Source organism: Salvelinus fontinalis, chromosome 18, assembly GCF_029448725.1.
Source record: "Salvelinus fontinalis isolate EN_2023a chromosome 18, ASM2944872v1, whole genome shotgun sequence".
Lineage (NCBI taxonomy): Eukaryota > Metazoa > Chordata > Actinopteri > Salmoniformes > Salmonidae > Salvelinus > Salvelinus fontinalis.
In genome coordinates, this window is record NC_074682.1 from 45726994 (window position 1) to 45751837 (window position 24844).

Sequence of the window (24844 nt, forward strand, 5' to 3'; positions counted from 1 at the left end):
GAGTTTACGTTTGTCGATGTAAGTTTATGTTCAGGTTCCGTTCGTTACGTTTTGTTATTTTGTGTAAGTTTTGAAAGTGTTTTGTTTTGTTTAGTGGCCGTCGTATTTGTAATAAAGATGGCTTATTTCCCTGACTCCGCATTTTGGTCTGAAGATCCTTCTCTCCTCACCTCATCTGAGGATGAGGAAAGCGACAGCCATTACAGGCACACAGTGATAGTGACATGACATTACACTTGTCATGTAATTGTGATTGTAATTGTGATGATCCTTGGGTACAGACGGGGTACCCCTGGCATGGAATGTTCCAAGCTGGGCAATGACACACCTTTTATGGGGTGGGAGAATTAGCTTGGAGGAAAGGGCTGGTGGTGAGTGGCATGGCGTTGGCACTGACGGAGCATGGGTGAACCGAAGAGGTGGGCAAGACCTGGGGGACTGGGTGCTGGGTGACTGACTGATTGATTGGGGACAGCGTCCAATCTGGTGCAAGCGTAAACCTGTCCCCTTGGTGGTGATTGGCTGGCTGCATAGCACTGACCTGCCCAGTTGGTGCAGAGAGGACACACTGTGCAGAGGAGACCACAGTGCCTCCAGCTCCCCCTGCAGCATGGCGTAATCCAGGGCTCTGCTGCTCCTGCCAACCAGGGTGGAGCAGACCACGAGGGAGAACAGGGGTGTGACATTTGGTTTTTAGCAGGGAGGGGAGCAGGGTTAGAGTCATTTAGTGTGTTTTTTACTCCATGTTGTTACTTCTTTTAGAAAACCTTCCTGCTGCGTTATTATGATGTGTGTGTTGTCTCTGTCAACAAAAAGCTTGCTATAATGACGTAACTCATATATTCCCTTTTTCTATGTGTCTGTGACCCAAAAAATGTGTAATTGTATGTATAAAGTGATATTACCAGGCATATATAGTTCCGATTGGCATGTATACATTGCTTTGTGATTTGCTGTCCTCTTGTGGACTGAAATTGTACTGTATTCCTTTTGCCTTTAGACTTCCTCATTTTGTGGTGGCAATCTAAACTCCCCAATGGAATTACATTTGTGCCAAATTAGGTTTTTAGATCTTATCGGTACACATTTACTTCAATACAGCCCTGACCACAGAGAACCTGGAGAACACAACAAATGTCTTTGTTTGAGCAAATCAACAGAGACATAAACAATAAAACACAGCAGCTTGCTCATCGGTGCTCCAGCTCTCTGCCACTATTCATCCAAATTGGGTTTCATTTTGTTTATCATTATGTGAAAATTAATAGGATACCCAATGCATTGTGTCCCTCTGTGTCTAGCCCAGTCTGTGTCTGTCTGCTTCAGAAAGAGATGTCATCTAGAGACAACGTGCTAGAAACCTCAGTCAGTCAGTGTGAGATGATGAGACTATAGCTTAGTTTGTGGTGGCTCACTGTCTGTCTGAGCAGAAGCTGAAGGTGGCATCATGTTTGTGATGTTGCGGAAACGCTATTGTATGAGGAGTCTATCATTTCAGGCCAAGCCATTACGTTGTGAGAACGTTTAATAAATGAAGGATGAGGAAACCGTAATCGGAACTCTGGCATGTGTAGGAGGTGGGAGTCTGACGGTGCTTAATCCCACGCTTGAGTGAGCACAGCTTGTCTGACTGTGTGTGTTTGCTATAGTCTCTTTAGTATGCAAGGCCTGTTAACTGGAATGCCAAGAGCTGGAAGCCTGACCGTCTCCTTTGTACATGTCACACCTCTGTTTGAAATGGGGTCATGGGCCGTGTGTGTGTGGTTAGTCTGTGTGTGTACATGTATGGATTTGAGAGAGAAAGAGAGAGTGGGCATGAGGATTTGTGTGTGTGTATTTGCTTGCGTGTTTGAAATGCGAAATAAATATTGTTGTTAGTCCAGGTTCACTTCCACCTGAATGTGTTACCAAGTCATACAGTGCATTCGGAAAGTATTCAGGCACCTTGACTTTTTCCATATTTTTTTAAAGGTTACAGCCTTATTCTACAATGGATCAATTTTTTCTTCTTCGATTTTTGAATGACAAAGCAAAAACAGGTTTTTAGAAATGTTTAGAAATGTATAAAAATAACTTAAACGTCACATTTACACAAGTATTCAGACCCTTTACTCAGTACTTTTTTCAGGTCTTTCCAGAGATGTTTGATTTGGTTCAAGACTGGCTGTGTCCTTAGGGTCGTCGTCCTGTTGGAAGGTGAACCTTAACCTCAGGACCTCATACTGGGGTGTTCATCAAGGAGCTCTCTGTACTTTGCTCTGTTCATCTCTCCCTCAATCCTCAATCCCAGTCCCTGCTCCTGAAAAACATCCCCACAGCATGATGCTGCCACCACCCTGCTTCACCGTAGGGGTGGTGCCAGGTTTCCTCCAGACGTGACGCTTGGCATTCAGGCCAAAGAGTTCAATCTTGGTTTCATCAGACCAGAGAATCTTGTTTCTCATGGTCTGAGATTCCTTAAGGTGCCTTTTGGAAAACTCCAAGTGGGCTGTCATGTGCCTTTTACTGAGGAGGGGCTTCTGTCTGGCCGTTCTATCATAAAGGCCTGATTTGTGGAGTGCTGCAGAGATGGTTGTCCTTCTGGAAGGTTCTCCCATCTCCACAGAGGAACTCTGGTGCTCTGTCAGAGTGACCATCGGGTTCTTGGTCACCTCCCTGACTAAGGCACTTCTCCCCCTATTGCTTAGTTTGGCCAGGCAGCCAGCTCTAAGAGTCTTAGTGGTTCCAAACTTCTTCCATTTAAGAATGATAGAGGCCACAGTGTTCTTGGGGACCTTCAATGCTGAATACATTTATTGATGCTCTTCCAAAGATCTGTGCCTCGACACAATCTTGTCTCGGAGCTCTACGGACAATCCCGTCAACCTCATGACTTCTTGCTCTGACGTGCACTATCAACTGTGGGACCTTATATAAACAGGTGTGTGCCTTTCCAAATCATTTCCAATCAATTCAATTTACCACAGGTGGACTCCAATCAAGTTATAGAAATGTCTCAAGGATGATCAATAGAAACAGGATGGACCTGAGCTCAGTTCTAAAAACCTGTATTTGCTTTGTCATTATGGGGCATTGTGTGTAGATTGATGAGGAAAATGTTTTATTTAATTCATTTTAGAATAAGTCTATAACAAAATGTGGAAAAAGTCAAGGGGTCTGAATACTTTCCGAATGCACTGTATGTCATTATGCTTACATGTCCATTGTCCATGTGATGAAACTTTGGCACTGAGCTTACTTGTGTGGTGGTAGCTGGTCGCTCAGAGACTGCTGGGTGGCCCTGAGGTAACTCTGACGGCGGGCAGCCATTTTGGGCGAGGGCTTGGGGCTGCCGTCCGAGTCGTCGCTGTCCTCTAGGTCGCCCATGGCCTTCACGTAGCTGCCGCTCCGCATACGCCGACATGGAATCTCATTGGCTCCTCCTCCTCCTCCTCCGCCGCTGCGGCCCAGCGTGCTACTCCAGTCCCCCTGCAAGCAGCAGCAACCCAGATATGTTTTTCTATATGACATTTATATTGACATGATAGTGACAGTATAATAAAAAAAATTACATAATGTAATTTGTTTTACAGTATTCACTCTATAATCTACAGTATGGGCTAAAGAGGATCTAAAATGTATCACCGAGGGACTCCCACTCTACTTTTCTTGATCATAGATATGGTTTTATCGATTACACAATAAATAAATACAATTATTTGAGTGCTACAGGGCTGTTACCAACTCCTCCCTGAATATCTTTACTTTGAAACTTGAGAACAAAGTCAAAACAATTCTATAGGTAAACATGGAACTGACATTTATATAACAGCATGTTAATGTCACATGGAATTGTGTGTGTGCCATTTACAGTGGTATGCCATGAATGTCAGCACATAAAGTCAGGCTGATAAAAGAAAACATTTGCAGAAATGGCCATATTTTAGTTAAATAAATGGAACAAACTGAAAGACGAGACAGCTGACTGAGACATAGTGGAGGAATAGTCAACCTGCCACACAAATGGTCCAACACATACAGTACTTTTATGTTTTGATCCAAACAGATCTTTGTCAGACCTGACAAACTGTCTTGACGGTAAATATATTTGTATTTAAGTATGCACTATGCTTTATTCTTTGTCTCCGCATTTTTTTTATGTCCAGCACTCTATCTGATATGATGATAACCGTTTGACAACAGAAATTGTTTAGATAATACTCACCTGTCGGCCCACTTGCAGGTAGTGGCAGGCAAGCTCCTGCTGGCACGACTTGGACTTGAGCATGGACCGGTCTAGGGTAGCCGAGTGGCCCTTCTGCAGCACCTGTCTGGGCTGACCCAGGGTCAGGGTCGACCACGAACCTCCCTTCATAAAGTCATTACTGTTCACTCCCATGCTGATCCCTCCTCCCCCTCCTCCCCCACCTCCGGGTCCTGCCAGCATCTGCTGGTACTTCATGACTTCGTTGCTGCTCTTAGACGAACTAATGGTGTTGTAGCCACTGTGAATCACGTAGCGGCTCTGTTGTTGTCCCTGCTGCTGCTGTAGTGCCCCCTGCTGAGCATCGTAGGTAATACCGTGGGTGGTGTGCTGGGTGGCATGGGTGGTGGGGCGTCCCAGCGTCATGGCTATAGGGTTGCGGTAGTTGCTGAGGTTGGCGTTGTCCAGGTCGTCTGAGCTCCAGTAGCCCGACATGTTGGAACGCGGCCGCCGCTTGCCCGTCCCGCCCCCGTCTGACTTGGCTCCGCCCCGGTCTTTGCTCTTTGCACGCTGGTCCCGCTTCCCGCTGTCCTCAGTTCCGGACGAGGTCCCGCCGCTGCCGCTACCCGTCCCCGAACGCCCATTGACGCCCTTGAGGTTGTGTCCGTCTATGGACTGTGACTTGGCGAAGAGCTTCTGGACGGAGCACACTAGGTTACGGATGCGCCCGGGGCTGTCGGTGCGCTGCTTGGAGGCGACGGAGAGGGCGGCCGATGTGCTCCGGTGGAACTGCAGCGTGCTGAAGCCGTCACGAGGCCCCCCGGGCAGCTGCTTCTCCAACTGGTCCAGCAGGTTGGGCTGCAACTGCCGGTTCATCTTGGCCCCGCCGGAGATAGTAGCTGAACCACTGGTGATCATGGCCCCCCGGCTGCTCTGCAGGCCCCCCATGCCGCTCATGCCATGCATCCCCATCGACATGGAGGTGCCCAGGGTTCCTGTACTTATGCCGCCGATGCTGTCCTCCTGTGGTGGGGAGAAGTCGCTGGGGTCATAATGGGAGTTGTAGTGGACATGGGGGAAGGTGCTGCTGTTGGACAGCTGGTTGTTGAGGGGGAGGGAGTAGTCCGGGGGCAGGGATCCCTGGTTGTGGTGGGCTTCCATATTGGGGTTGCAGTGGCGGGGATCCATGGTGCCGTAATGGTCCATGCTGGTGGGGCTGAGGAGGTAGGGGCTCCGAGGCAGGGTGGACGCCTGGTGTGAGTACAGGGGCTCTGGGGGGCCCTGGGTGGGGTCGCAGGAGTCAGACAGATGGCGGTTGCGTTTGGCTCCTAACCCTTTCATGGTGGACAAAAGGGGCCCCCTTCTAGAAGACTCCCCAGCCGGGAAGAGACGACAGGCCTGGAAGATAAGTCCTACAAAACAGAGAGAGAGAGAGATAATAGGCTCTGGCCAGACAGACCGATGCATGCTGTCATGCTGTACACACAAATATGCACACGAGCGCACCCCTGAAGGCACCCTTGTACAATACAATATACACACTTTCAAAAACACGCACGCACGCATGCACACACACAATTTTGATCATACAGTACATAAATGTGCAGGCAAACAAACACACCCATTTATGCTCAGAAACAGACTAGCCCTCTGAGGGCTGTGAAGGAAGTATTTAGATATCAATGAGTCAGCTTCCCACAGCTTTCCATGGTGAACATCAGTGTTGAAATACTGGAAGTGAAATGAAACAATGCAGTTCAGGGGGTTCATTTTAATTTTGTCTTGTGGAAACCAACACGTTAGCAGTCATGAACAACTACAGCTATGGCATTGTAGAGTCAATGTGTGTGTGAGGTAGACAGAGAGAGAGAAATTCAAAAGGAAATGATCTCAACAGAGGATAATGTCCTCCTGTGTGCTACCTATATCCCCTCACTAGAATCCCCATACTTTAATGAAGACAGCTTCTCCATCCTAGAGGGGAGATCAACCATTTCCAGGCTCAGGGACATGTACTAGTCGGTGGCGACCTAAACGCCAGAACTGGACAAGAACCGGACACCCTCAGCACACAGGGGGACAAACACCTACCTGGAGGTGTCAACATTCCCTCCCCCATATGCCCCCCCTAGACACAACAACGACAACATAACCAACAAAAACGGGTCACAACTCATGCAGCTCTGTTGCATGCTGGGTATGTACATAGTTGATGGTAGGCCTCGAAGGGACTCCTATGGTGGGTACACCTATAGCTCATCTCCTGGCAGTAGTACTGTAGACTACTTTATCACTGACCTCAACTCAGAGTCTCTAAGAGCGTTCACAGTCAGTCCACTGACACCGCTATCAGATCACAACAAAATCACATTTTTCTTGAACAGAGCAATACTCAGTCATGAGGCATCAAAGCCAAAGGAACTGAATAATATTAAGAAATGCTATAGATGGAAGGAAAGTAGTGTGGAAACCTACCAAAAAGCAATTAGGCAAATTCAATCCCTTTTATACAACTTCCTGGACAAAACATATCACTGTGATAGTGAAGGTGCAAACTTGGCAGTAGAATCCTAAACAGTATATTTGACCTCTCAGCTTCCCTATCAAATCTAAAACTGTAAACAACGATGACAAATAGTTTGATGAAGAATGGAAAAACCTAAGAAAGAAAGAAATTGAGAAACATATCCAACCAACAACATAGAGATCCAGAAAACCTGATCCTACACCTTCAATATGGCGAATCACTAAAACAATACAGAAATACACTACGGAAAAAGAAGGAATAGCATGTCAGAAATCACCTCAATGTAATTGAAGAATCCATAGAATCTAACCACTTCTGGGAAAATTGGAACACACTAAACAAACAACAACACGAAGAGTTATCTATCCAAAACAGAGATGTATGGATAAACCACTTCTCCAATATTTTTGGCTGTATAACAAACAAACATGGGGCATGGGACATACAACAATCTCAGCTCTGTAGATTTTGCTGCGAAGAGACAGAATCAGTCGATCATTTATTCTTGTATTTTCCCTTTGTAGCCTTTTTCTTGTCACAGGTTCAGGAATGTTTCAAAAATCACAACATGCACTAAAAATGAACGTTACAAATATCCGTGTTGGTCGATTTGGAAAGCCATAGTCAGTCAATAAATAATATAATAAAATTTGTAGGAAAGGTTTTCATCTTTAGCTCACAATCTGTGGATACTATACGATTAGAAAGGTAAAGATATAATGTAAAACATCACAGCACAAAATATATGTCACATGGAAACCAAATAAGGGTGGTCTATAGTGATAGGTGGGATGGGCTGAGAGTGGCTGAGGGGTGGGATTAAAGAGCTTATGTTTGGTAATGTATTAGTGTTATGTGACTGCTTTATATAAAAGTACTATGTATGTAAAATGTACATGTAAAATGTATGAATATGTAGCAGAAAAGCTGTAAAAAATAATTTAAAAAATGAACAAACAGCATAAACAAACAGTGCCTTCAGAAAGTATTCAGACCCCATGACTTTTTCCACATTTTGTTACGTTACAGCCTTATACTAAAATTGATTTAAAAAAGCTCAGATGCATCCTGTTTCTATTGATCATCCTTGAGATGTTTCTACAACTTGATTGGAGTCCACCTGTGGTAAATTCAATTGATTGGACATGATTTGGTCCCAAAGAACACAGTGGCATCCATCATTCTTAAATAGAAGAAGTTTGGAGCCACCAAGACTCTTCCTAGAGCTGGCCGCCCGACCAAACTGAGTAATCAGGGGAGAAGGGCCTTGGTCAGGGAGGTGACCAAGAATCCAATGGTCACTCTGACAGAGCTCTTGAGTTCCTCTGTGGAGATGGGAGAACCTTCCAGAAGTACAACTATGTCTGCATGGTAGAGTGGCCAGACGGAAGCCACTCCTCAGTAAAAGGCACATGAAAGCCTGCTTCGAGTTTGCCAAAAGGCACCTAAAGACTCTCAGACCATGAGAAACAAGACTCTCTTTGGACTGAATGCCAAGCGTCACATCTGGAGGAAACCTGGCACCATCCCTACGGTGACTCATGGTGGTGCCAGCATCATGTTGTGGGGATTTTTTTCAGCGGCAGGGACTGGGAGATTAGTCAGGATCGAGGCAAAGAGGAATGGAGCAAAGTACAGAGAGATTTAATGAAAACCTGCTCCAGAGCGCACAGGACCTCAGGCTGGGGTTTAAGGTTCATCTTCCAACAGGACAAGTGTCTGAATGTGCTTGAGTGGCCCAGCCAGAGCCCGGACTTGAAAATAGCTGTGCAGCAATGCTCCCCATCCAACCTGGCAGAACTTGAGAGGATCTGCAGAGAAGAATGGGAGAAACTCCCCAAATACAGGTGTGCCAAACTTGTAGCATCATACCCAAGAAGACTCAAGGCTGTAACCGCTGCCAAAGGTGCTGAGTAAACAGTCTGAATGCTTATGTAAATGTGATATTTCAGTTTATTTGTATATTTTATTTGCAACAATTTCTAAAAACCTGTTTTTGCTTTTTCATTATGGGGTATTGTGTGTAGATTGATGAGGGAAAAAAACAAATTAAATAATTTTAGAATAAGACTAACCTAACATGTGAAAAAAGTAAAGTGGTTTGAATACTTTGCAAAGGCACTGTACATGATCAAATACAAATCTTAGAGTCAACTATTTAAGACTACCAGAACCTACTGTATTCTCCTAAAACATTGAATAAACTACAGGACAAAATACAAACCCTCCCACCCAAAAAGGCCTGTGGTATTGATGGTATCCTAAATTAAATGATAAAATATACAGACCACAAATTCCAATGGGCTATTCTTAAACTCTTTAACATCATCCCCAGCTCTGGCATCTTCCCCAATATTTGGAACCAAGGACTGATCACCCCAATCCACAAAAGTGGAGACAAATTTGACCCCAATAACTACCATGGGATATGTGTCAACAGCAACCCTAGGAAAATCCTCTGCATTATCATTAACAGCAGACTCGTACATTTCCTCACGATGTTCTGTTCAAATTTCTAATTGGCTTTTTACCAAAATCCCGTATGACAGACCACGTATTCACCCTGCACACCCTAATTGACAAGAAAACAAACCAAAACAAAGGCAAAGTTCTGTCATACTTTTGTTGATTAGACAAATTCCATCTAGACACCGTTGCCATAGAGCACACAAAAAAACGATACATACCTCGGCCTAAACATCAGCGCCACAGGTAACTTCCACAAAGCTGTGAACGATCTGAGAGACAAGAAGGGCCTTCTACGCCATCAAAAGGAACATAAAATTCGACATACCAATTAGGATCTGGCAAAAAATACTTCAATCAGTTATAAATTTAGCAAAACTAGAAACGTCCCCTTTTCAGAAACCTGTCTTTCAAAGATAATTAGTCAAATCAAAATAACTTCACAGATCTTCATTGTAAAGGGTTTAAACACTATTTCCCATGCTTGTTCAATGAACCATAAACAATTAATGAACTTGCACCTGTGGAACGGCCGTTAAGACATCAATAGCTTACAGATGGTAGGCAATTAAGGTCACAGTTATGAAAACTTAGGACACTAAAGAGGCCTTTCTACTGACTCTGAAAAAAAACAAAAGAAAGATGTCCAGGGTCCCTGCTCATCTGCGTGAACGTGCCTTAGGCATGTGCAAGGAGGCATGAGGACTGCAGATGGGGCCTGGGCAATAAATTGCAATGTCCGTGAGACGCCTAAGACAGCACTACAGGGAGACGGGACCGACAGCTGATCATCCTCGCAGTGGCAGACCACGTGTAACAACACCTGCACAGGATCGGTACATCGTAAAACATCACACCTGCGGAACAGGTACAGGATGGCAACAACAACTGCCCGAGTTACACCAGGAATGCACAATCCCTCTATCAGTGCTCAGACTGTCCACAATAGGCTGAGAGAGGCTGGACTGAGGGCTTGTAGGCTTGTTGTAAGGCAGGTCCTCACCAGACATCACCAGCAACAACGTCGCCTATGGGCACAAACTCACCATCACTGGACCAGACAGGATTGGCAAAAAGTGCTCTTCACTGATGAGTCACGGTTTTGTCTCACCAGGGGTGATGGTCGGATTTGCGTTTATCCTCAAAGGAATGAGCTTTACACCGAGGCCTGTACTCTGGAGCGGGATCGATTTGGAGGTGGAGGGTCCGTCACGGTGTGTCACAGCATCATCGGACTGAGCTTGTTGTCATTGCAGGCAATCTCAACGCTGTGCGTTACAGGGAAGACATCCTCCTCCCTCATGTGGTACCCTTCCTGCAGGCGCATCCTGAACCCTCCAGCATGACAATGCCACCAGCCATACTGCTCGTTCTGTGCGTGATTTCCTGCAAGACAGGAATGTCAGTGTTCTGCCATGGCCAGCGAAGAGCCCGGATCTCAATCCGATTGAGCACGTCTGGGACCTGTTGGATTGGAGGGTGTTTGGGTCTCCCCAGAAATGTCCGGGAACTTGCAGGTGCCTCGGTGGAAGAGTGGGGTAACATCTCACAGCAAGAACTGGCATATCTGGTGCAGTCTATGAGGAGGAGATGCACTGCAGTACTTAATGCAGCTGGTGGCCACACCAGATACTGACTGTTACTTTTGATTTTGACCCCCCCTTTGTTCAGGGACACATTATTCAATTTCTGTTAGTCACATCTCTGTGGAACTTGTTCAATTTATGTCTCAGTTATTGAATCTTGTTATGTTCATACAAATATTTACACATGTTAAGTTTGCTGAAAATAAACACAGTTGACAGTGAGAGGACGTTTCTTTTTTTCCTGAGTTTAGAACACATTGTCCTTTATGGTTGTTGTTAATGATCAAAATCCAGAAAAGAGCTGTTCAATTCTACGACCACCTGAATGGAAGTGGTTCCTAAACCTTCCATAACAAAGCCATCACAGAGAGATTAACCTGGAGAAGAGTCCCCCAAGCAAGCAAGTCCTGGGGCTCTGTTCACAAACACAAACAGACCCCACAGGACAGGACAGCAAAACAATTAGACCCAACCAAATCATGAGAAAACAAAAAGATAATTACTTGACACATTGGAAAGAATTAACAAAAAAACAGAGCAAACTAGAATGCTACTTGGCCCTAAACAGAGAGTACACAGTGGCAGAATATCTGACCAGTGTGACTGACCCAAAATTAAGGAAAGCGTTTACTATGTACAGACTCAGTGAGCATAGTCGTAGGCAGACCTGGCTCTCAAGAGAAGACAGGCTATGTGTACAATGCCCACAAATGAGGTGGAAACTAAGCTGCACTTCCTATCCTCGTGCCAAATGTATGACCATATTAGGAGAGACATATTTTCCTCAGATTACAGAGACACAAAGAATTAGAAAACAAATCAAATATTGATAAACTACCATATCTATTGGGTGAAATACTACAGTGTGCAATCACAACAGCAATATTTGTGACCCGTTTCCACAAGAAAAGGGCAACCCTTATTTATTTTCCCTTTTGGTCTTTACCTATTTGCACACCGTTACAACACTGTGTATATATATAACATGACATTTGAAATGTCTCTATTCCTTTGGAACGTTTGTTTAATGTTCATTTTATATATTGTGTGTGTTTGTGTGTGTTGTGGGAGAGAGCGAGAGAGAGAGAGAGAGAGAGCAAGAGAGAGAGAGAGAGTTCATGCATGGGGATGGATGGAGATACAGTATGTCGTTGCTTTCAGCATCGCATGAGTAGCCAGTTGAAACCCAGCAAGGAGTCCCCTCCTTTCCTCTCACACGTCCAACATCAAACCTCCACCTCGCTTCTGTTCCACTCTGATAGCAACACCTTCTGCTGCTGACTACCTCCCCTACCTCCCCTTCCACAGCCGGCAGGTACACAGCCACAGCCCTAATGTCTTGTCACCAGGAGAGCCCTTACCTCCAGGTAGACCCCTCCCTCTTCCCAGCTTCCCATCTGTCTCTCTCTCGCCAGACTCCAAAAGAAAATAGCTTTTCCAACAGGCATCCCTGGCATGAGGCACGAAGGCTGGCACACCGAGTGAGGCAGGTAAAGAGGATTGGGCCGGCGGCGGGTGGCACCGAGTGGCAGATGGGGATGGCTGGTTGGTTCCTCTCCAGCAAGCCTGCCCAGCCCCAGACGGTCTGTGCCAGTGCCCTGCCTGGCAAGGTGGTTAAAACCTCTTAAGGATCCACACCTTTTTTCAATTTTCACCTAAAATGACATACCCAAATCTAACTGCCTGTAGCTCAGGACCTGAAGCAAGGATATGCATATTCTTGATACCATTTGAAAGGAAACCCTTTGAAGTTTGTGGAAATGTTAAATTAATGTAGGAGAACATAACACATTAGATCTGGTAAAAGATAATACATAGAAAAAACATGCATGCCCAGGCGCAATGCCAGCCCAGGCGCAATTTGGATTTTGGACACTAGATGGCAGCAGTGTATGTGCAAAGTTTTAGACTTATCCAATGAACCATTGCATTTCTGGGCTGGCAGGTATCCTAGTGGTTAGTGTTGGGCCAGTAACCAAAAGGTTACTAGATCGAATCCCCGAGCTGACAAGGTAAAAATCTGTTATTCTTCCCCTGAACAAGGCAGTTAACCCAGTGTTCCTAGCCTGTCATTTATAAATAAGATTTTGTTCATAACTGACATGTGTAGTTAAATGGAAAATACATTTCTGTTAACATTTTTTATATCAAGACTTCCCAAATGTGCCTAATTGGTTTAATAATACATTTTCAAGTACATAACTGTGCACTCTCCTCAAACAATAGCATGGCATTCTTTCACTGTAATCGCTACTGTAAATTGGACAGTGCAGTTAGATTAACAAGAATTTACGGAAGGTGGATGGATGAAGGCTGATTCCATGGATGCCAATAATGAAATCTGTGAATTACTGACTAGAATAGCAGTCTGAGTTGCTGTGGAGGCAGGTGGAGAGAGATGTGGCCGGAGCCAAGCCACACAGATGTAGTATCTCAATTTGAGCCAGTTTTATACAGCAGGATAATAATCCTTCAGCAACAGGAAACGTAAATTATTACGTAGATTATAATTAATGGACATTTTTGTAGGGTTTGATACATTTTTTGTTAGGGCAACTCGAGTCTGAAATGTCAGTGGAAATTAGAAACTTTAGACGTTTTTTAAACCTCAAATACACTACAGTTTGCATTTCCAATTGTGCAAGAAAATTTGCAGCAACAAAAGAGTGATCAAATTAATATCCTACATCTGTACATCGATATAAATACAGTATATAAAAATGCAGATATCAGTGCCTTGGAATGTATAGTATTTAGCTTTATTGTCTATTGTCTCTATTTCTCTCTAATATTGCCCTGCTACCATCTATTCCATTGTAGAGGGAATCACATTCAATATAATTGACAGTAAGTAACATTCTATGTAAACTTTCTTGCCTAGCAAATCTTTGATTGGCTTGAACTGACTAGTTACTGGGACAGCACATTGCTTCACCTCAATTCACAGACCATTTAACTGCAGTGAACGTGAGTATTCAACTTAACTACCTTAAGTAACTATCTTCTTCGTCTGATGAACAGGAAGGATCAGACCAAAACGCAGCGTGGAAAGTGTTCATGCTTTATTGAAAAAAACTGAACACTAAATACAAAATAACAAAGTGAATAAACGAAAATCAAAACAGTCCTGTAAGGTGCTACAACACAAAACAGAAAACAACTACCCACAAGTATGGTTCTCAATCAGAGACAACGATAGACAGCTGCCTCTGATTGAGAACCACACCCGGCCAAACACATAGAAATAGAAAACATAGAACAAAAACATAGAATGCCCACCCCAACTCACGCCCTGACCAACCAAAATAGAGACATAAAAAGGAACTAAGGTCAGGGCGTGACACCTTAGTAATAAAATGTGCTAAACTTTGTACAACAATCTATTATACAATTTTTGTCCTGTAATAGAGTCCTGTTTCTTGGACATTCACAATATTAAATGTTGGCATTGACATCCAGTTGGTTTAATAGTGTTTCTCAGTGAAAGAAGTTTTTTAGTTTAACCTGAAATAAGTTTTTTAGTTTAACCTGAAACAGAGAACTTGTTTCACGGAATATAAACCAAAGATGATCCAGGTCAGGATAATGTAGCAACGTGTCTAAGTATCAAGATGTTGCTCAAGAACTGGTGCAGTTCAAGTTGTACTGTATCTTGTTCCTTTGGATCAATCTAGGATCAACACACCTTACAGGAAATAGGCTGTTGGAGAGGGACACACCTGCAGATTTCTCTGTACATACAGTATACCGGTTTCAGATTTCTCTGACAGATCTTATACCACCGTGAAGGAACAGGTCTATCTGGTCTGATCAAAGACCAGACAGGCAATGGTAGAATGGTAGGCTAGAACATTCTCTAAAGAGTCATTGTGTAGAAGCACAGAGTTTTCTAACCCAAAGGCACAGCAGTCCAAAACTTCTTGGAACGTCTCGCAAGCAGACTCGACAGACCAGAACGGGGTTTGGGGTTTGGAAAGTCAACTAGAGAAGTGAAACATTTGTCCTTAGTTGTTAATTTTGATTTCTAATGGCACAACCTAGATTCGAGACAATGTCTAAGGTAGCTGAACATGTTATAAGTCCAACCTCGTGAAAGTGACAAACTGACACGTTTTAATTTTCATCAAAAACAGCCGCACATGCACAGTGCAGCCCAACATGACTGTTAGACCCGATGACGTGTTTCTGCGCATGAGTTTAGCTAGCTAAAATCACCGTGACATCACCTACAAGCGTGACCAGGGATTTATATTGGATAAGCTGTTTCTGGGCATCTCCATACTAAACCTTCTTTGGTACAGTAGAAGTGTGGAATGGGTTGCGTTCACTATGACAGAACAGTGTGCAATGTTGAATATAACGGAAATGGTACTGTACTGAACGACCAGGTGAAAAACATTGTGATTACGGTGGCCCAGAGGGCAGTTACCATTTGGTATGTTGAGTTTTACGATTTCAGATAGTCACACCCATATTGATCAGGCCACACTCACCAAACAGGAGCAAACGTACCTCAAAGGCTTTTGAAGATCGGTGAACACCGTTTTGGGAAAATGAGCCTTTCAGGATAAACCGCCACGCAATGTAGCAAACGTTGAGTCAAACTGAACGCACCGCTGATTTTGTTTGCTAATGACACCATCGTCTGTTTCCATGCTTTTGATTGGTCGCTGCAGCTGTTGAGATGGCACAAGGAAGAGGAGGTAATCAGACAATTCTGTTCCCATTAACATTGTGTCTGCAAGCATTCACTGGTCAATGTCAAGGTAAACATCCAAATGCATCACGTGAGCACACACACACACACACACACACACGCACACACACATGCACACACACACACACACACACACACACACACACACACACACACACACACACACACACACACACACACACACACACACACACACACACACACACACACACACACACACACACACACACAAACACACACAGCTTGCCTATATAATCAACTCAAGCAGCCCCCACTTCTTATCTGTTTCCACGGGCCGCAGATTAAAGGGACGCAAAATTTACTCTATATGTGGAACAACCCTTTTACATGTTTATGGGGTCAACAACACAGAAAGTTGTCTATTTTATCACTGTTTTCTATATGCAAAATGGGTCTGATTGATATATTTGGTGAATTGTTAAATAAAAATAAATAAAGAGTGTAACTACCTCTTGTCTGTTATTAAGATTAAGATCACTTTATTGGTCAATTATCCACAATGTCCAACCAAAATGTTATTTCCTCTGTTAACCCAATCCCTCGGATAGACACGCATAAATACACATACAGGTTTTGGAGAGGTGTGGGGGTGCCTGCCACACTGGGTGCCCGGGGAGTTAAGTGCCTTGCTCAAGGGCACAACAGCATCTAGGATTTGATTCCTGCAAACCTCCGGTTGCCAGCTCACTTCCCGCCAGATTTTACCCATCGGACCCTTGTCTCGAACTGGCAACCCAGCCTCTGGTTGCCGGCTCGCCTCTCTAACCGCCAGTCTACCTCCGTTTCTATACACACTTTCAAAAACTTCATGTGTCAGGGTATTGTTTTTAACTTGATATGACCTTAGCATGATATATGCTTCTACACCTGCATTGCTTGCTGTTTGGGGTTTTAGGCTGGGTTTCTGTACAGCACTTTGTGACATCAGCTGATGTAAGAAGGGCTTTATAAATAAATGTGATATATAAGCACTCTCAAAAACTGTGAGGCTAAGAATGCAGGAGGAGGAGAGAGATTATGGCCTAAACCGAGCAATACACCCTTACAAATGTATAAAAATCTGTGCTCATATCAAGTATCAGATATCAGTGCCTTGGAAAGTAGTCGTTTTCATTATTGCCAAGACCCTTTCATCCAAAGAGCAGCCTTCCTGATACTCTCTAACATTGCTTTGCTACCACCCACGTTGCTGCCTTATAGACAGCACAACATAAGCAGAGGCTCAATAAAGTCCTATACTATACAACCTGTTGTTGGATACTATAACTATGCATAAAATGCTTTCACTGTGATGTTGCTACAGTATGGCACTAACAGACTCTCCATATAGATTCTATCTGACACATTTTTTCACTCGTTTTATAGTTGTTGGCATAAGGCTAAGGAGAGTACTTGATAATCATTTATCAGAATTTATCTCTGCCCTGGATTGGGTTTTTGCCTATAACACTTTCTGATTGGCTAGAACACACTAGTTTCAGGGAAAACAAAACTTATATGCAGGGAAAACGAAACTCATAACGTATGGCGCTGCACATTGCTTCAGCTCTCATAGTCACAAGAGGCACCAATTCACAAATCATTTAACTGCAGTAAAAGTGAGTATTCAACTTTATACCGTAGGAGTAATATTTTGCTAAATGTTCTACAACAATCTACTCTACTGTACTTTGTTCAATGTCGTTTTACAGGGACAGTGCACATGAATCAATATTACTGTAAATGTGCCAGTTTTAGCAAGCCAGCTAGTTTTCAACCGCAATCCCTCTACAATAGTTAAATAACTGTATAGCAACTGGTTTATTGACGCCTTCATGCCAGGTCTTTATGCATGGTTGATCACCACAGTAGATTTGTTTTGACTTTCGATATTCAGAGGTTGACTCATCAATAGCTCTCCGACGGAGGGTTCTAGGATGATGAGAGTGATATCTAGAATTATATTATTTAAAATATTATGATTATTATTTTAGACTGATAGTCGAACTCTTCCCTTAACAAAGCCGGAAAGTAGTCAACATGCTTTTTTCTGGCACTCATGTGCTTTAGGGACCTTCATTAAAGTGCAATAAAGGTGATTGCAATTCCCATTCAGGAGGGTTCACCAAATATGAAGATGACACACACTGCATAGGGCCTCCAGTCGCTGAAGGGCCCAATATTTGTATTAGTTACCACTAACCACTAAGGGTGTTACATATCTAGATGAAATGGAGATGTTAAACCAGATCATGTGAAGTCACTGACCTCGTCATCCATGCTACATTTGTTAGAATTCCAGTTCACCACTTCCCTGATGTTACAGGCATACTTATTGTGATAGGTCTAACTATCAATACCTTCCTATCCATATGAGCTACAGATCTACATACAAGCGTGGTAGGTTCTTTAACATCTCTCATCAAATGTACACCGTACATTTTTTCTAAATAGCCCACCTTTGATTTTCTACAAATGTATCTTCTATTACAGCTGTGGGTATTAATTCACATACAGATCACATGTTCAATAGCTTCCAGTCCAGATGGAATACACATCTAAAACCCCTTGATGTTAGGTCACTGATCTCCCTCCTCCAAAGCAAGGTTATAATAGTGAACTGAAACTAAAACAAAAACTAATAATGAAAAAACAATTTAGTACACTGAAATAAAATAATGAACAAACCTGTATGAAAAACTAAAACTATACTGAAACTATCTTTCACTCCAAAACGGACTAAAATCAAATAAAAACCATCATGAATTATGTTGTTTTATTTAATTTTTTCAAGAAAATGCTGCCATATTAAATAAAATGACGTTGGAGGCGGCTTTAATGTATCATTAAATTCTCTGGCAACAGCTCTGATGGACATTCTTGCAGTCAGGATGCTAATTCCATGCTCCTTCAACTTGAGACATCTGTGGCATTGTGTTCTGTGACAAAAGTGCACATTTTAGAGTGGCCTTTTATTGTCCCCAGCACTCAAGAAGAAGCACATTAAGGTCCTGGAGTGGCCTAGCCAGTCTCCAGACCTTAATCCCATCTGTGGGAGGGAGCTGAAGACCTTAATCAAAATCTGTGGAGGGAGCTGAAGGTTCGAGTTGCCAAACGTCAGCCTCGAAACCTTAATGACTTGGAGAAGATCTGCAAAGAGGAATGGGACAAAATCCCTCCTGAGACATGTGCAAACCAGGTGGCCAACTATAAGAAACGTCTGACCTCTGTGATTGCCAAGAAGGGTTTTTCCACCAAGTTCTAAGTCATGTTTTGACGAGTGGTCAAATACTTATTTCCCTCTGTCAGCGTCGCGTGTATAGGTGGCAGGGAAGTCAGGCGCAGGAGAGTCAAACAGAGTGTAGAATGGAGTCTTTTAATGAAAGTCCCAGCAATCTGCTCCATAACACTCATCAGAAAACCATAATAACAATATGGGTAAGATGACCCGTCGCACACCTATACACATAAAGATAACCCTCACAATAAACAATCTCTGACAACGACATGAGGGGAAACAGAGGGTTAAATACACAATAGATAATGGATGGGATTGAAAACAGGTGTGTGGGAAGACAAGACAAAACCAATGGAAAATGAAAAATGGATCGATGATGGCTAGAAGACCGGTGACGTCGACCGCCGAACACCGCCCGAACAAGGAGAGGCAACGACTTCGGCAGAAGTCGTGACATTACCCCCCCCTGACGCGCGGCTCCAGCTGCGCGTGGACACCGGCCTCGGGGACGACCCGGAGGGCGAGGTGCAGGGCGATCCGGATGGAGGCGGTGGAATTCTTTTAACATGGAAGGATCTAAAACGTCCTCCACCGGAACCCAGCATCTCTCCTCCGGCCCGTACCCCTCCCAGTCCACGAGGTACTGAAGGCCCCTCGCCCGACGTCTCGAATCCAAAATGGATCGAACAGAGTACGCCGGGACCCCCTCGATGTCTAGAGGAGGCGGAGGAACTTCACGCACTTCAGCCTCCTGGAGCGGGCCAGCCACTACCGGCCTGAGGAGAGAGACATGGAACGAGGGGTTAATACGGTAATTAGTGGGCAGTTGTAACCTATAAAATACCTCGTTCACTCTCCTCAGGACTTTAAACGGCCCCACAAACCGCGGACCCAGCTTCCGGCAGAGCAGGCGGAGGGGCAGGTTTCGGGTCGAGAGCCAGACCCTGTCCCCTGGTGCGAACACCGGGGCCTCACTGCGGCGACGGTCTGCGCCAATTTTCTGGCGCCTTATGGCGCGCTGAAGGTGGATGTGGGCTGCCTCCCAGGTTTCCTCAGCGTGCCGAAACCAATTGTCCACCGCAGGAGCCTCGGTCTGACTCTGATGCCAAGGAGCCAGAACCGGCTGATACCCTAATACACATTGAAAAGGAGTAAGGTTAGTGGAGGAGTGACGTAGCGAGTTCTGGGCCATCTCTGCCCAGGGCACGAACTTCGCCCACTCCCCCGGCCGGTCCTGGCAATAGGACCGCAGAAACCTGCCCACATCCTGGTTAACTCTCTCCACCTGCCCATTACTCTCGGGGTGAAAACCTGAGGTAAGACTAACTGAGATCCCCAGACGTTCCATGAACGCCTTCCAGACCCTTGATGTGAACTGGGGACCCCGATCAGACACTATATCCTCAGGCACCCCATAGTGCCGGAAAACGTGTGTAAACAGGGCCTCTGCAGTTTGTAAGGCCGTAGGGAGACCGGGCAAAGGGAGGAGACGACAGGACTTCGAAAACCAATCCACAACAACCAAGATCGTGGTGTAACCCTGTGAAGGTGGAAGATCAGACAAAAAATCCACTGACAGGTGCGACCACGGCCGTTGAGGAACAGGTAAAGGTTGAAGCTTACCTCTAGGCAGGTGTCTAGGAGCCTTGCACTGGGCGCACACCGAGCAGGAGGAAACATAAATCCTCACGTCCTTAGCTAAAGTGGGCCACCAGTACCTCCCATCAAGACAGCGCATCGTCCGACCTATCCCAGGATGACCAGAGGGTGACGTGTGAGCCCAATAGATCAATCGGTCGCGGACAGCAGACGGAACGTACAGACGACCAGCTGGACACTCAGGAGGAGAGGGCTCTGCACGTGACGCCCGCTCAATGTCCGCGTCCAGCTCCCACACTACTGGCGCCACCAAACACGAAGCTGGGAGTATAGGAGTGGGATCCATGGACCGCTCCTCTATGTCATACAGCCGAGACAATGCGTCTGCCTTGACGTTCTGGGAGCCTGGTCTGTAAGTAAGAGTAAACACAAAACGAGTGAAAAACATGGCCCACCTTGCCTGGCGAGGATTCATTCTCTTCGCCTGCCGGATGTACTCCAGATTGCGGTGGTCAGTCCAGATGAGAAAAGGGTGTTTAGCCCCCTCAAGCCAGTGCCTCCACACCTTCAAGGCTTCTACGACAGCTAACAGCTCTCGGTCCCCCACATCATAGTATCGCTCCGCCGGGCTGAGCATCTTCGAAAAGAAAGCACAGGGGCGAAGCTTCAGTGGCACACCCGAACGCTGAGAGAGCACTGCTCCTATCCCAGCTTTGGATGCGTCCACCTCTACCATGAATGGCAAAGAGGGATCCGGATGAGCCAACACAGGTGCCGAGGTAAACAGAGTCTTCAGATGTCCAAAAGCCCTGTTCGCCTCAGCCGACCACTGCAAGCGCACCGGGCCCCCCTTTAGCAGTGAGGTAATGGGAGCCGCAACCTGACCAAAACCCCGGATAAATCTCCGGTAGTAATTGGCAAACCCCAAAAAGCGCTGCACCTCCTTTACCGTGGTTGGAGTCGGCCAATTACGCACGGCTGTAATGCGGTCGCTCTCCATTTCCACTCCTGAAGTGGAAATCCGATGCCCTAGGAAGGAGATGGATCGTTGGAAGAACAAGCATTTCTCAGCCTTGACATATAGATCATGCTCCAACAGGCGACCAAGCACCCTGCGCACCAGGGACACATGCTCGGCGCGTGTAGCGGAGTATATCAGAATATCATCTATATATACCACTACACCCTGCCCGTGCAGGTCCCTGAAGATCTCATCTACAAATGATTGGAAGACTGATGGAGCATTCATCAACCCATATGGCATGACCAGGTACTCATAATGACCTGAGGTGGTGCTAAATGCCGTCTTCCACTCATCACCCTTCCGAATACGCACCAGATTATACGCACTCCTGAGATCCAATTTTGTGAAGAAGCGTGCCCCGCGCATTGACTCCATAACTGTATTTATCAGAGGTAGCGGGTAACTATATTTCACCGTGATTTTATTGAGACCTCGATAATCAATGCACGGGCGTAAACCGCCATCCTTTTTCTTCACAAAAAAGAAACTCGAAGAGGCGGGTGAAATGGATGGCTGAATGAACCCCTGACGCAGGGATTCAGAGATATATGTATCCATAGCCACTGTCTCCGCTTGCGACAGGGGATACACGTGACTCCTGGGATATGCAGCGTCTACCAGGAGATCTATCGCACAATCCCCCTGTCGATGGGGTGGTAATTGAGTCGCCTTCTTTTTACAGAAGGCGAGAGCCAAATCGGCATATTCTGGGGGAATGTGCACGGTGGAGACCTGGTCTGGACTTTCCACCGTAGTAGCACCAACGGAAACCCCTAAACACCTACCTGAGCACTCTCGCGACCACCCCGTGAGAGCCCTCTGTGGCCAAGAAACAGTGGGGTTATGACAAGCTAACCAGGGTAGACCTAGCACCACAGAATACGCAGGGGAATCAATAAGAAAAAGACTAATCTTCTCCTTGTGACCCCCCTGCGTTGTCATATACAAAGGTGCGGTGACCTCCCTGATAAACCCTGACCCTAATGGTCAACTATCTAAGGCATGAATAGGGAAAGGCATATCCACAGACACAATAGGGATCCCTAAACTATGAGCCAAATTTTTATTAATGAAATTCCCAGCCGCGCCTGAATCTACTAGCGCCTTATACTGGGAATGCAGGGAAAAATCCGGAAAAGTGACAGAGACAAACATAAGAGCAACAGAGGGCTCTGGATGAGAATGGTGCCTACTCACCTGGGGTGATGCCAGAGTGCCCTGCCTGCCTTCTCTATTCCCAGAGGAACCAACCCGGCACCGATCAGCAGTGTGATCTCTGCGACCATAGATGGTGCTCGAGCGGGAAACCCCCTCCGGTCTCCCGGCGCACCGTCCCTCCCAATTCCATAGGTTCGGGAGAGAGGGTGCGGGAGGATGGAACAACCAGACCCCGATCTAGACGTCCACGAGTAGCCAGCATGTTGTCCAGCCTGATGGACATGTCCACCAGCTGGTCGAAGTTGAGGGTGGTGTCTCTAGAGGCCAGCTCCCGACGGACGTCCTCGCGTAGACTACAACGGTAGTGGTCGATCAGGGCCCTGTCGCTCCATCCAGCGCCGGCAGCCAAGGTCCTACACTCCAAAGCAAACTCCTGTGCACTCCTCGTCTCCTGCCTCAGATGATAGAGGCGCTCACCCGCCGTTTTGTCTTCGTGTGGATGGTCGAATACTCTCCGGAAATGACGGGTGAACTCAAAATGGTCCAACACCGCATTCTCCTCTCTACACACAGCGCTGGCCCACTCCCGGGCTTTCCCGGTGAGGCATGAGACGAGGGCGCAACTCTTCTCCCTGTCAGATGGTACTGGGGAGACCGTGGCCAGATATAAGTTCAGTTTAAGGAGGAAACCCTGGCAGCCGGCAGTATCTCCGTTGTAACCCGTGGGTAGGGGTAATTGGATTTTGTTAAATTCAGGAGGGGAAAACGTGTTACTTGTAAATCCCAGATGTGGTGGTGGAGGCGCTGGAGAAACTCCCTGTCTCTCCCAGCGGTCCATATTCTGGACAATGCGATCCATGACGGCGCTCAAATAGTCAATCTCCTCCGCTTGTTCCCGAACGCGTTCCTCCACCTCCATGAGCGTTGTGTCCTCTCCTGCTGACTTCACATATTTTGGTCAGAGATTGTCAGCGTCGCGTGTATAGGTGGCAGGGAAGTCAGGCGCAGGAGAGTCAAACAGAGTGTAGAATGGAGTCTTTTAATGAAAGTCCCAGCAATCTGCTCCATAACACTCATCAGAAAACCATAATAACAATATGGGTAAGATGACCCGTCGCACACCTATACACATAAACATAACCCTCACAATAAACAATCTCTGACAACGACATGAGGGGAAACAGAGGGTTAAATACACAATAGATAATGGATGGGATTGAAAACAGGTGTGTGGGAAGACAAGACAAAACCAATGGAAAATGAAAAATGGATCGATGATGGCTAGAAGATCGGTGACGTCGACCGCCGAACACCGCCCGAACAAGGAGAGGCAACGACTTCGGCAGAAGTCGTGACACCCTCATTAAAATGCAAATCAATTTATAACATTTTTGACATGCGTTTTTCTGGATATTTTGTTGTTATTCTGTCTCTCACTGTTCAAATAAACCTACCATTAAAATTATAGACTGATCATTTCTTTGTCAGTGGGCAAACGTACAAAATCAGCAGGGGATCAAATACTTTTTTCCCTCACTGTACATGATCAGCTAATGATGTATGATGTAGCTTTGCTAGGTCTTTCCTTGCTGCACTTGACCATATTACCGGACAGTAATCAAGAGGGAACAAGACCAGAGCCAGAACAACTAGTACAGTTGATGTTTATAACAGATATACCCCTCCCCATCCTCATAACAACTTTGTCAATATGACTTGACCATGATAATTGACCATCCAATGTTATACCTAGGAGTTTAGCTTCCTCAACTTGCTCAATGGTCACAACCTTTATACACAACTCCAGTAAAGGTTCAGGTCTTAGAGAATGTTGTGAACTAAATACAATGCTTTTAGGTTTAGATGTATTAAAGACTAGTTTATTATTACTCACCCATTCTGATACTGACTGTAACTCCTTATTTAGAATGTCAGTGAGCTCACTGGCTTTGGGTGCTGACATGTAGAATGAGGAATCATCGGCATACATAGTCATTCCAGCTTGGTGTAAGACCAGTGGCACATTATTTGTAGAAATAGAGAAGAGTAACGGCCCAACGCACTACATTTCTCATGTCAGAGAAGCTTCCATTGAAGAACACTCTCTGGGCTCTATTGGATAACTCTCCAACCATGTGATGGCAGGTGATGTGAAGCAGAGTAAGCCTATTGTTTAGATCGTTATATCAATCAGCTAAGAAGAAATTATAATTGGTTTAACCATCTGTGAACGCGGCCATACATTATCCAATTATCCCATACATTATCCAATTATCCCATACATTATCCAATGGACTGGTTTTGTTGGTAATGACCAGGGTTGCAAAATTCCAGTAATTTTCCCCA

At 45.3% G+C, this 24844-nt stretch overlaps 1 protein-coding gene across 7 annotated transcripts in view; it reads right to left on the bottom strand.

The window, feature by feature from the left end:
* The window catches only part of LOC129815626 (disks large-associated protein 4-like), a 224167-nt gene that overhangs the window by 61874 nt on the left and 137449 nt on the right, over positions 1 to 24844 (bottom strand). For 4 of the 7 annotated variants that reach the window (XM_055869606.1, XM_055869600.1, XM_055869602.1 and 1 more), the window contains 2 exons: positions 4205 to 5595; positions 3239 to 3468 (listed from right to left, as the gene is read on the bottom strand). In XM_055869606.1, the coding sequence (XP_055725581.1) occupies positions 3239 to 3468; positions 4205 to 5524 (1550 nt within the window). In that variant the 5' untranslated portion in view covers positions 5525 to 5595. Of the gene's footprint in view, positions 1 to 541; positions 638 to 3238; positions 3469 to 4204; positions 5596 to 15274; positions 15439 to 24844 lie in introns of all 7 variants that reach the window. The other 3 variants (XM_055869601.1, XM_055869603.1, XM_055869607.1) reach the window with 2 other exon arrangements.